The sequence below is a fragment of the Schistocerca piceifrons genome, chromosome 1, assembly GCF_021461385.2.
Source record: "Schistocerca piceifrons isolate TAMUIC-IGC-003096 chromosome 1, iqSchPice1.1, whole genome shotgun sequence".
NCBI lineage: Eukaryota > Metazoa > Arthropoda > Insecta > Orthoptera > Acrididae > Schistocerca > Schistocerca piceifrons.
Window position 1 is genome coordinate 269,971,981 of NC_060138.1, and position 14,159 is coordinate 269,986,139.

Genomic DNA, 14,159 nt, shown 5'->3' on the forward strand with positions numbered 1-14,159 from the left:
ATTCCGTCTCGGTCTGATGTGTTCGCTTAGAGTACTCTCAATCGTTTTTCAATACCGGTGATGGGTGGAGGGCGGTATTTATTTCAGAATAAAAAATATTGGTGAGATAGTTTTAGTATCCTCACGCGTGAAGTCATTAAATATAGAATTTAATATTTTGTATTTCTGTTTATTGACTAAGTTTCAGAAACAGCTCATCCGTTACATAATGGATCGAAGGTTAAGATTCCCATTCCGCCCTAAGCTGTGTTTACAAGCTATCAAATTAAGTTTGCTATTGAATGTCTACACCTAACCTGTAAAAAACTCAGGTTAATAACCGAAGTCCAACATCTATAGTTACACTTGTTCAAGTGAGTTTGCAGTGAGGTTAATGTTGGACCGAGCAAGACCTATTGTTTCTGCTTGCTGGTACAATCGTTACACCCAAGCAGAATGTCTGATCGACTTGTACTACTTTTTGTATAATCCCTAATTCGAGTTTTATCCAACTTTCAGTGTCTTATATTTGTAGATACGTTTGACATCTTTTTGGAAAGAACTGAGTTTCGAGAATTTTCTGCGGGCACTTCCGTTAGTAACTGCTAGGATTTTAATATTCTCTCTCCAAATATTCTATATCAGTCACTTTGAGTAACTGTTTCCTCTAATGGAAGGTGTTCGTTTGTCAATAATCCAAACCAAACCTTATAATGCTCCACTGTATTGCACTCAACGCGGTGGGCCACGTAACATTTACATCTGCATCTACATGGATACTCTGAAAATCACACGTAAGTGCTTAGCAGAGGATTCATCGAACCACCTTTACAATAATTGGCTGGCTCTGAGCACTATGGGACTTAACTTCTGAGGTCATCAGTCCCCTAGGACTTAGAACTACTTAAACCTAAGTAACCTAAGGACATCACACACATCCATGGCCGAGGCAGGATTCGAACCTGCGACCGTAGCGGTCGCGCGGTTCCACACTGTAGCGCCTAGAACCGCTCGACCACTCCGGTCGGCTACAATAATTCTCTGTTATTCCAATCTAGAACAGCGCGCAGTAAAAACGAACACCTATATCTTTGTATGCGAGCTCTAATTTCCACTACTTGATGATGATGAAAATCGTCTATGCGTATGTAGGTCGGCATCAACAAAATATTTTCGCATTCGGAGGAGAAAGTTGGCGATTCAAATTTCGTTAGAAGCAACAAAAAACGCCTTTGTTTTAATTATGACCACCCCAAATCCTTTATCATGTCAGTGACACTCTCTCCCCTATTTCGCGATGATACAAAACGTACTGCTCTTCCTTGAACTTTCTCGATATACTGCGTTAATCCTATCTGGTAAAGATCCCAGACTGCGCAGCGGTACTTCAGCCCAATTCTTTTTTTCACAGTCCAATCAAGCCACTGTCACGAATAGTGACGAAATGATGAGGAAAACACAAGCACCAAGTCCCCGGGCAGAGAATATCGCCAACCTGGGAGACAAGCGTAGTGTAGGCAGTCTCTTCAGTAGATCTGTTACATTTTCTAAGTGTTCTACCGATAATGCACAGTCTTTGGTTCGTCTCCCCAACAACGTTTCCTATGTGTTCTTTCCAATTTAAGTTGTCCGTAATTGTAATGCCTAGATATTTAGTTGAATATACGGCCTTTAGGTTTGACTGATTTATCGTGTAACCGAAGTTTAACGAGATACTTATCTGAGAATGGACAAGACAATGGCAAACCATGTTCCTTAAGACTTTACATGGAACAGGAAGACGGCTTCTTGTAGTGTTCCCAACCCTAATAGCTTCAGTACGGGACTAATATTGAAATTATGTTTGAGAAGAAGCCGCAGGAGGTCAACAGGTGTTCCACCAACTTCCTATTTCAAATTGGTAACGATGCGCATGACTGGATGATTTGCATTTACCGAAATAAATAATTTTATGCTACTATGTACGAGTAAGGATTTGAAAAGAATGGGTGTCCAAATGTGGAACCAAAAGAAACAATATAAAAACGTGTCGTTATTCAGTCATTTAATGACTGTTATGGCAGAATGTACCGAACATAGGAACGCTGTGTTATATTAGTACCACGGCAGTTACTAGATAACTATTCTGTCTTTATCAATCGTACGGATCTTCGTCACGAGTGTCTAATATGCTTGGGAAAAAACAGGCAGAGCGACAGCGGTAGCTAGATGTGTTTGTGTTTATCCGTTTAGGCAGTTTACACCGCCTCGTTGTGAAGCATTATGCATAATTCAGGACTGCTGCCCGTCTTCGCAATTGAATAATGAGCCTCCTCTCAATTGTCAGCTAGCGATTCATCAGCTCCCGGCCCTCTTAAAGCGGTCACGCTGGACGAGGTAGTTCCGCGGAAAAACACAGCACTCTTACTAAGGAATAACCTACTTAATTTATAAGTTACACTGTATTATGAATCTAGTCACGACCACTACAAACCAGTTAGCCAACCAAATAGATCAGAACCCAGTGACAGTACGATAAAAAAAAAATTACGGCGCAAGGTAGGCAAATAAGGGTAAGTAGGTACAAATTTTACTCCACAGGACTTGTGTGTAGTAAGAGTAACAACATACTGCATCATATGATAGCTGCGAACAAAGTAGTTTTGATTCCCAAAATTCATAATAATGCACGTTTTTAGCCTTCGTCCACCGCGACGTCATTCGTTGTAATCTTTAAGAACTATAACGAGCAGTACATTGGGTAGAGTACTGCATATTCGTTCCCAGAATTGACCCAGTTTACAAGATGTCGGCAGCTACTTCCTCTAAGCTGAGTGGATTTACTCTATCAAAACCGGTCAGTGCAGTATGTTTACGACAGTCTCCGCGATGCTAAAGACTAACATGGCTCGTTGCAACATGTCATAAACGATAGTGTAGTGGTAGTTTTACTTCGTTCAGACTAACGGATGGACTTTTAGTAAAGTCATTTCTGCCCGCAATAGCAGGCGCCTGAGAATTTCTTTAGTTCGTAGCGGATGTGCGAAATAAGATGCTCTGGAAATTTACTTTTTATGTATTTGTCTCATCGATGAAGACGTCACATCGACGAAGACGTCATTAGAGACGGAGGACAAGCTCTTACAGTAATGGGGAAATAAATTTGCCGTGATTTTGCCAAGGAAAAATCCTCTTTTGAGTGATTGTTCCAGTATGTTGGAGACACACTTTATACAGGGGCATCTTTTGTAGGTAGTCTCTGTAATACATTCCGTGTATCATCCGTGTTTTCTGCCGACAAACCTCAGTGTTTTGTTTGGCTTTCCACTTAATTTTCTATACAATGATTCCAAATGAAGTAGTTTCTAATTGCAATCCCGAGATGTTTCGTTGAATCGAAGGCTTTATATTAGTGTGATTTACTGCGTAGCCGAAATTTAACGAACTTTTTTTAGTACTCATGTCGATCACCTCATGTTTCTTGTTTTGGTTCATTTGCCTTTTCTCATGCCATACAGGCATCTTTGCATAAATTTTTCAATTCGTTTTGAACTTGCGATGACTTTATTAGTCGATGTTCTGCAAACAATCTAAGAGTGCTGCTCAAACTGTAACCTACGTCGTTTATACAGATCACGAACAGTAAAGGGCCTTTAACACTTCTTTTGAAGATCATACATATCATTTCTGTTTCATTTTACTACGAACTGACTTTTCTGACAAAAATCATGGAGTCAGTAGCACAACTTGGACGATACTCAGCACGCACCTAATTTGATGAGAAGCCGCTTGAGAGGAATGGTGTCAAAAGCTTTCTGCAAAAATGGAATGTCATCTAGCACACGTAGCTGAGAAATACACGTAGTGGGTTCAGTTTCCTAGCGGAGCGGGTTTTCTTCCTCCAGGCACTTTCGCCCTTTCCGTTGCTGGTGTGCGAGTTGTGTCGTATGTGTATTTGTGTAGTGGTGATGAGGGTAATGGTCGAGTGTGTAGTGTGGTTATGACAGAGAGAAAGGACAGGGCGAAATCTGGCGCCGGTGAATTTCACCAAGGGGGCCGCCGTGCTTGACATCGCACATCGCCACACGACGGACGGGTTACTATCAACCGCGTCACATGCCCTCACTTCAATAGATACTGCGAACGCGTTCAGAATTCAGTCCAGTACAGTGGCACAAAGATCGGTAATCAGAAACTTCACATCAATACCGCTCCTCCCCTTGACAGCGGAATACTGGCAGAGAAAATTTCATTTACCACCAGGGTCCTAAACGACCTACCTCTGAGTCCAGAGCCACAACACACACGTGCGGCAGTTACCTCAGCTACGAAGTCTTTTAGCTTTCTGGAAATCTGACAATATATAGTTAACTCAGTTGACACATCCTCAGTCGACATCACACATTACTTCGTATGAATAAAGGGCCAGTTGGGACTCTCAAAAACGATACTTTCTGAAGCCGTGCTGTCTGTGTGTCAATATGTTTTTTTTTTCTTTTGTACAATTTATGCCTTATTGTAGCAACTCAGGCTCATAACAACCATTCAAAGTGACGATTATTTGTATCAGGGGGTGCATTTGAATATAAAAGATTGACAGCACTGTACTCTAGGTTCAAAATAGTTTTGCCTCTCTGCGTTCGGTCGGCCGTGATACGCCTCTAACTGCTGCCCCAAGAGTGCTTTCTATACTGTGGTTTTTAACGAAGCACCTCACGGATATCTATTTGTTCGCCCATGTGATCGAAGACCATCATCCCAAATTCTGCTACGAGAAACAATTCTTTGTCAAGGACCTTCCTTAGCTCCTTGGGGCTTGCGCGTACGTGATTTTACGCTGGTAAATCTCTTCCATTTAACGTGATGACTGTTGTGAAACTACTCACTGTACATTCTTTTAGCTTTCAAGACGCTAGATCCTGCTACACTAAACATTGAATTGAATGGTCACCTGCACCATGGTTACATCAAGGATGAATGTGTATTTAAAAAAAAAAGAGCATCACTAGCGTCATTGAGACAGCCAGTTGTTCGTCATGAAACGTAAAGAGTTTACAAACAAATGCCACATGATTCCTTATCGAGTGAAATGTTCATTTATGACAATTCCTTCCTTGTTTCAAGAATTCGGCTTAGAATGCTCTGTTTCCCTTGCTGTCGTCGTCGCGCCGTCATCGTTTTCAGTCAGAGAACTCGTTAGCTGCAGTTATCTACGCTGCTCTACCCTAGGTAAGACTCATCTCTGCATAACTCTTGCACGATACAGGCATTTGACCTATTTACTATTGTCAAGCATTGATCCCTCTCTAGAATGTTTTCTCTTCCACACTTCCCTCCATCACTACATTAGCTTTTCCTAGATGTTTCAGGATGAGTTCCATCAACTGATCTCTTCTTTTAATCAAGTTGTGCCACAAAAATTTCTTTCCTCCACAATTCTGTCTAGCACGTCTTCATTAGTTATTCGATCTACTCATCTAATCTTTAGCATCCTTCTCTAGTATCACACCTCAACAAACTTTTGTTTGCTTTTATAAACTTCACTGAAGCGCCAAAGAAACTGGTATAGGCATGTGTATGAGAGATGTAAACAGGCACAATACGGCGCTGCGGTCGGCAACACCTGTATAAGACAACAACTGTCTAGCGCAGTAGTTAGATCGGTTACTGCTGCTACAATGGCAGGTTATCAAGATTTAAGTGAGATTGAACGCGGTGTTATAGTCGGGGCACGAGCAATGGGGCGCAGCATCTCCGAGGTGGCGATGAAGTGGGGATTTTCCAGTACGACCGTTTCACTAGTGTACAGTGAACATCAGGAATTCCGGAAAACATCAAATCTCCGGCATTGTTGCGGCCGGAAAAAGATCCTGCAAAAGCGGAACCAACGACGACTGAAGAGACTCGTTCAACGTGACAGAAGTGCAACCCTTCCGCAGATTGGTCCAGATTTCAATGCTGGGCCACCAAGAACAGTCAGTGTGCGAACCATTCAACGAAACATCACGATATTGGCTTTAGGAGCCGGAGGCCCACTCGTGTACCCTTGATTACAGCATGACACAAAGCTTTACGCCAATCTGAACCCGCCAACATCGACATTGGACCGTTGATGAGTGGAAATATGTTGCCTGGTCGGACTAGTCTCGTTTCAAATTGTATCGAGCGGATGGACGTTTACGTGTATGGAGACAAACTCATGAATCCATGTACCCTGCATGTTAGCATAGGGCTGTTCAAGCTGGTGGAGGCTCCGTAATGGTGTGAGGCGTGTGCAGTTGGAGTGATATAAGACCCCTGATACGTCTAGACAGGTGACATGCACGCATGTATTGTGTCTGATCACCTGCGTCCATTAAAGTCCATTGTGTATTCCGACGGACTTGGGCAATTCCAACAGGACAATGACTCATCCCACACGTCCATAATTGCTACAGAGTGGCTCCAGGAACACTCTTCTGAATTTAAACACCTCTGATGACCACTAAACTCTCCAGACATGGACACTATTGAGCATATCTGGGACGCCTTGCATCGTGCTGTTCAAGAGATCTCCACCTCGTCGTTCTCTTACGGATTTATGGACAGCCTCTCAATATTCATGCCGCCAATTCCCTCTAGCACTACTTCTGAAATCTAGTCTATGCCACGTCTTGTTACGGCACTTCTGCGTCTTGTGGAGGTCCTAGACGATATTAGGCAGTTACTTTGGCTCTTCAGTGTATTTACCGCACACCTTTGCCCTTCTGTACGGGAATACAGTACAAGAAAATACTTTCAGTGAAGACTTTCTGACAGTTAAATTTATATCGTTTTTAATAGAGCTTCCGTTTTCAGAAACGCGCTTCTGCCTGTCGCTAGGCTGCATTTTATATCATCTCTGCTTGAGCCATCCCGTCTCATTTTTTTTTTACTGACATCACAATAAAACTCTTATTATTTTTAATGTCTTGTTTCCTATTCCATTTCCTTCAGCATCGCCTGATTTAATTCGTCTACATTTCATTATTATAGCAAACACTTTTCTAGACTCTAACAATTCCGTTATACTGTTGTAACATGTGTGTCGCTGTCTCTGACAAAAATAAAATGTCGCTAGAAAATGTACTGTTTATTTATTCTCCTTGAAATTTGATTCCCATTCTAAGTTTGCTATTTAGTTTCCTTTACTGCTTACTCAGTGTATAAATTCAACAACACTGGGGACAAACTTCAACGTGTGTCACTACCTTCTCAACTGCTGCCCCCATAGGATAGTCCAGAGGCTGTGAAACTTCGATCCTAAAAGTTTGGAACACCTTGTATGGCCACACAAACATTAGAACGACCGTGATGCACCTTTGTACATATATAGTCTCGTCTTTAAAACAGACACCTATGTGGGGCATTGGCGCAATTTTAGTATAGTGGTGTGCACGTAAAAACGCATGTGGTGTGGTAATTCAGCCAATTGCATCACTCTCCTGTGTCTGACCGTAGCGTGCCCATCAGGGACAAAAATGGCGAAACATACAGAACACATGGTCGGATGTTAATGTTATTTTGTACACGTACACACGGTCGACGGGTGGGTAAACCGAAGTAAGAGTTCTGTGTGACACGTAGAAAAGTCACTATAGTGCTTTAGTGTTGTTTGTGCTTAGTGTTGTGACCAGGCCTGGTGGGGCGCGTAAAAGGTATAAACATCAAGTACTGAGTGACCACTCTCAAGGACACATACACGTGTAGTCGCATGAGATGGCGTTGTCAGTACCCGAAAAAAGTTTGAAACAGGCTTTATTGTGGGCCTCCATTTGGCCGACTGGTCGAATCGTGCAATATCGAAGGTTGTGGGGCAGTCACATGTGACAGTGACCCGATGTGGACAGCATGGGAAGGCACAACAATCCCGTCAGCACGACTGACCACCGCAAGAGAAAATCACCGTATTCTGCATCAAGCACTTCGTAATCCCTTCAACATCTGTGCTCGCCGCCCGAGAGTAAGTAATGACTAACATTCTGTATCATCCTGCACCATTGATCGGAAACTAGCAGCAGCCAGACGAAAGAACTGACGTCCCCTGCATAGGCTGCTGTTAACACCATTATACAAATGGCTCCGTTTAGAGTAGTGTTGTGACAGAGAAGCATGGACTGCTGATGAAGGGCGTTGCATTGTGGTCAGTAATGAATTTTGATTCTGCAAAACCATATGTGGCCATCGTGGTGGCGACCTGGGGAAAATTCCCATTTTCCATTGTCTTGGAGAGGCACAGTGATGTTACTGCTAGCCTCATGGTGCAGGGAGCCACAGGAAATGACTTTAGAACATGGCTCGCAGTCATTAAGGGAACTCTGACGGCATGACAGTACGTCAGAGGTAGGCTGCGTCCTTGTGCGTTACTTCTCCTGTGACAGGATCTTGGTGCCATTTTTCAACAGCACAATGCTCGTTCACATATGGCACTTGTCACTAACAGCTGTTTGGGTGATGTTGAGGTATTCCGGGGCCAGAAAGCTCCCCAGATGCGTTCCGCAATAGAACACGTGCAGGACCAACTCAGAAGTCAATTGCATCCCATTGGCAGTATCTGGGATATCGAGGTCCATTGCAACAGTTGAGGGCCACGTCGCCACGGGAGGTTGCAACGGCTTCGCAACACCCTTCCCAACCCTATCACCGCGTCCTGGCCTGAGGGACTGCAACGTCATTCTGGTGAGCGGATTCATAGTGGCGAGGTCTTTGCAAGTTTGACAATTTCGATGAAACATCACTTACGCTCACAAACCGTGAAGTTGCACTTCATTTTCTCCTCCCCTTCTTGGTGCTTCACCTTTTTCCTGTCAGGAAATGTATATTGAAGTTAATAACCTGCATAATGTTCATTAGGGGGTGACGTAAAGCAAACACGACGAACGTTAATAAGCTACCAGCCATTGTTTTGATGATGTTTGGTTTGGGGGACACTGAACTCCGCGGTCATCAGTGCCCACACAAATTCCCAATTTTTACACAGTCCAATTTTTTTTCGCAGTCCATTCTAATCACTGTCACGGATGATGATGATGAAATGAGGAGGACAACACAAACATCCAATCCCTGCACAGAGAAAATCCTCAACCCGGTCGGGAATCGAACCCGGCACCCATTGATCCAGAGGCAGCAACGCTAGCCACTAGACCACGAGCTACGGACAGCGACTGTTTCCTTAGCATACAGATTTACCTAGGCACAGTCAGAAACAGAAACAATGGTCCGTAGTGGCGCTTATCCCGGGGCTGCCGTTTAGCAGGAATTTGAAAGACTGGAGAGTAAGGCGCGGGGAGAGAGAGTACACTGACGACGCATCAGAGTACGAGAGTGGTTTGGCAAGTCTGAAAAATTTCCGTCAAAGAATATAATATTTATGTTGCACCTCCGTGGTTGGCAAGATTAATTATTCCAAGGAACTTATAAAAAAATGGCTCTGAGCACTATGGGACTTAACATCTATGGTCATAAGCCCCTAGAACTTAGAATTACTTAAACCTAACTAACCTAAGGACATCACACAACACCCAGTCATCACGAGGCAGAGAAAATCCCTAACCCCGCCGGGAATCGAACTTATAAAGAATTTCAACAATGTACAGCGTACAGTTCATTGTTGACAGCAGTCTGAGTTGCTCAGTAGTCGACAGCGACTGAAAATGGAGTAACCGAGTTTCGTGCGGTTATTAAACGGTTTTATGTGAAGGGCTGGACAGCCGAAAGAAGCAAAACAGAACTGGATGAAGTTCACACAGACTGTGCACCATCATTGAAGACGATTTACTTTGGGATAATTAATTTAAACATGACCGGATACGCACCGAAGGCCAAGCTCGGTCCGGCCGTCCAATTGAAGCAGAGACAAAGGAACCATTGACAAATTGCGTGATATGATAATGCAAGACCACCGAATGAAATTCGTGAGATGACTTTAGGCGTCTGAGCTGGGAGTACATAACGTCCTGCACGGAGAATTTGCTATGAAGAAGTTGTGCGTGCGGCAGGTGCCTGGATTACTCACAGTCGAACGAAAGCGCGTAAGGTCCAGTTTTTCAACATTGCGTCTGGCAGTCAAAACGGTGGAGAAAGGCTGGTGAAAGTGCACCGAAAAAGCAAACACCATTTTGTCTGTCGGTAAGGTCACAGTCACGATAGCCAAGGAATAATTTTCACAGATTACCTGGAAAAAGGCAGAATCGTAACCGGACCCTATTTAGCTTCATTGTTGTATCGTCAGAAACTTGCGTTGGCTGAAAAAAGATCGAGATTGGCAATAACAATGGTGGAAGTGCGTGAATAGGATTTGAATTGGTTTCTTACCCCCCCCTCTCTCCCCCCCCCCCCCCCTCCGTTCACCTGACTTAGCCCCAAGTGACTTCTTCCTGTTCCCTAACTTGAAACTTGAAACTATGTTTCGATGGGTTGGGTTATTTGTGGGAAGATACCAAACAGCGAGGTCATCGGTCTCATCGGATTAGGGAAGGACGGGGAAGGAAGTCGGCCGTGCCCTTTCAGAGGAACCATCCCGGCATTTACCTGGAGCGATTTAGGGAAATCACGGAAAACCTAAATCACGATGGCAAGACGCGAGATTGAAGCGTCGTCCTCCCGAATGCGAGTCCAGTGTGGTAACCACTGCTGTTTCGATGGGATGAAAAAGCTGGAGGATTGGTGAGCCAAGAGTGTGTCCCTCAAAGGTGACAATGTCGGAAAGTAAGGCAAGTCGAAACATTTTTCTTGCTTTTTTACCACACTTATCAAGCTAACCTCATTCGACGGGCCTCTTTACGCAGACCGCACCACGCAGCCGCCTTCTTGCTTGCACACCACAACAGCCTACGGAACAGCTACTATAAGAGGGTGAGGCAGGGCGCTTACCTGTGAAGAGGCTTGGCTTGCAGGAAGACGCCGGACAGCTTGTGCAGGGCGCAGGAGATGGCGGGCAGGCACAGCAGCAGGTAGATGCGCCGCTGGTACCGGCCGAACTCGCCCAGCCGGCTCAACACCATCTCGTACGTCATGGTGCCGCTGAAACATGCATCCGGGCCGTTTATCAACACCTGTACACTTATAAAGTCGTCCTAGTGAACTCCGCCATATCGAAATTACCGGATCAGCAAAAAATAGTAACACCAAAAACATCTACATCTACATCCATACTCCACAAGCCACCTGACGGTGTGTGGCGGAGAGTACCTTGAGTACCTCTATCGGTTTTCCCTTTTATTCCAGTTTCATATTGTTCGTGGAAAGAAGGATTGTCGGTATGCCTCTGTGTGGGCTCTAATCTCTCTGATTTTATCCTCATGGTCTCTTCGCGAGATATACGTAGGAGGGAGCAACATACTGCTTGACTCCTCGGTGAAGCTATGTTCGCGAATTCTGAGGGCATCAGTCCCCCATAACTTAGAACTACTTAAACCTAACTAACCTAAGAACATCACACACATCCATGCCCGAAGCAGGACTCGAACCTGCGACCGTAGCGGTCTCACGGTTCCAGACTGTAGCGCCTAGAACCGCACGGCCACTCCGGCCGGCCATTTCAGTACAATTTTCCATTGTTACAACCCCTCGATATACTACATCATCATCCGTAAAAAGCTTCAGTGAACTTCCGATGTTATCCACAAGGTCATTTATGTACATTGTGAATAGCAACGGTCCTACGACACTCCCCTGCGGCGCACCTGAAATCACTCTTACTTCGGAAGACTTCTCTCCATTGAGAATCACACAATTGGTCTGATGGTCCATATGCTCGTACTTTGTTCATTAGACATAACGGACCACCATTTGTAATACGGAGTAGAAAAACGGTTGGCGTTCTAAACAGTTTCCTGTCGTCGTGGAATGAATAAAGACAGGTCCTGTATAGATTTAAAGGGAATCTTGTACCATCCTTAGTGAAAAACAATGGCATGTTCAGGTAACGATGATGGGTAACAATCACCCACACTTCTCTCCAAAGTAGACCACAAAGGGTGAACACTGTTGAGATCTGGTGGGTATGGTTGCTAGAAGAGTTGCGCCAATTCATCCTCGTGCTTACAAAACCAGTCCTGGATGATGCGAACTGTGTAAACGGGTGCCCTCTCTTACTGGAACACAGCGTCACCGAAGAGGAATAAAAGTTCTATCATCGATCTGGTTACCCAAAATGGTAATATAATCCTTGGCAGCAATGGGACTTCGCGGAGTAGCTATGGGGACCATGGAAAACCAGATACGACTGTTCAAATCATCACCGAACCCCCGGTATCTTTCACTCTTGGGACAAACTCGGCCAGAAATTGGAAACGCCATCAGTTCTGCAGTGGCTCTTGCAGCTGTCGTCCTTTTATTTTTGGTTACAATCTGGCTGACTGGAATACTCTCATTCAAATTCTAAAGGTCGCAAGGGCAAAATACAGGGAGCGAAAGGCTATTTAAAATTTGTACCGAAACCAGATGGCAGTTATAAGAGTTGAGGGGCATGAAAGGGAAACAGTCGTTGGGAAGGGAGTGAGACAGGGTTTTAGCCACTCCCCGATGTTATTCAATCTGTATATTGAGAAAGCAGTAAAGGAAACGAAAGAAAAATTCGGAGTTGGTTATTAAAGTCCGTGGAGAAGAAATAAAAACTTTGGGGTTCGCCGATGACATTGTAATTCTGTCAGACAGAGCAAAGGACTTGGAAGAGCAGTTGAACGGAATGGACAGTGTCCTCAAAGGAGGATATAAGATGAACATCAAACAAAAGCAAAACGAGGATAATGGAATGTAGTCGAATTAAGTCGAGTGATGTTGAGGGAATTAGATTAGGAAATGAAACCCTTAAAGTAGTAAAGGAGTTTTGCTATTTGGGGAGCAAAATAACTGATATGAAAACTTCCTGGCAGATTAAAACTGTGTGCCCGACCGAGACTCGAACTCGGGACCTTTGCCTTTCGCGGGCAAGTGCTCTACCATCTGAGCTACCGAAGCACGACTCACGCCCGGTACTCACAGCTTTACTTCTGCCAGTATCTCGTCTCCTACCTTCCAAACTTTACAGAAGCTCTCCTGCGAACCTTGCAGAACTAGCACTCCTGAAAGAATGGATACTGCGGAGACATGGCTTAGCCACAGCCTGGTGGATGTTTCCAGAATGAGCTTTTCACTCTGCAGCGGAGTGTGCGCTAATACTGGGGGAGGTAAAGCTGTGAGTACCGGGCGTGAGTCGTGCTTCGGTAGCTCGGATGGTAGAGCACTTGCCCGCGAAAGGCAAAGGTCCCGAGTTCGAGTCTCGGTCGGGCACACAGTTTTAATCTGCCAGGAAGTTTCATATCAGCGCACACTCCGCTGCAGAGTGAAGATCTCATTCTGAAAATAACTGATGATAGTCGAAGTAGGGAGGATATAAAATGTAGACTGACAATGGCAAGGAAAGCGTTTCTGAAGAAGAGAAATTTGTTAACATCGAGTATAGATTTAAGTGTCAGGAAGTCGTTTCTGAAAGTATTTGTATGGAAGTGAAACATGGACGATAAATAGTTTGGAGAAGAAGAGAATAGAAGCTTTCGAAATGTGGTGCTACATAAGAATTCTGAAGATTAGATGGGTAGATCACATAACTAATGAGGAGGTATTGATAGAATTGGGGAGAAGAGGAGTTTGTGGCACAACTTGACAAGAAGAAGGGACCGGTTGGTAGGACATGTTCTGAGGCATCAAGGGATCACAAATTTAGCATTGGGGGGGGGGGGGGGGGCAGTAAGTACAGGGAGATGAAGAAGCTTGCACAGGATGGAGTGGCAACAACAACATACAATATGATTCAGTGATAGTCACGATTACTCAATACACACTTTCGTCCGCGTTGTGACTTAGTGGCTGACGTCCTTCCTCTTTTCCTCTATGCGATATAGATCTTCGATGTGGTGCCTCTTGGAACACCCAACTCTTCGACTACATTGGTTACGAACTCACCCAACGTAGAACCACCAACAATTTGCCGAGGTCTGAATTCACTTCGGTTCGCTCCGACTAAATATACTCACAACTATATAGAACGCTATTCTGAGCACGACTGACTCTTGCAAGGTATAAAAGACATTGCACAGGCGCCGTTTGTGGTCAAATAGAACAGGACAATCTGCTGAATTGGCTGGCACCTGCATGCATTTCTCGCGGTGTTTTCGTATTATTGCCCAATCCTCGTATATTTT

At 44.4% G+C, this 14,159-nt stretch overlaps 1 protein-coding gene across 2 annotated transcripts in view; it reads right to left on the reverse strand.

The window, feature by feature from the left end:
* The window catches only part of LOC124791304 (organic cation transporter protein-like), a 137,330-nt gene that overhangs the window by 68,660 nt on the left and 54,511 nt on the right, over positions 1-14,159 (reverse strand). For both annotated transcript variants that reach the window (XM_047257851.1, XM_047257850.1), the window contains exon 2: positions 10,849-10,998. In XM_047257851.1, coding sequence (XP_047113807.1) covers positions 10,849-10,991 — 143 coding nt within the window. In that variant the 5' untranslated portion in view covers positions 10,992-10,998. The remainder of the gene's footprint in view (positions 1-10,848; positions 10,999-14,159) is intronic.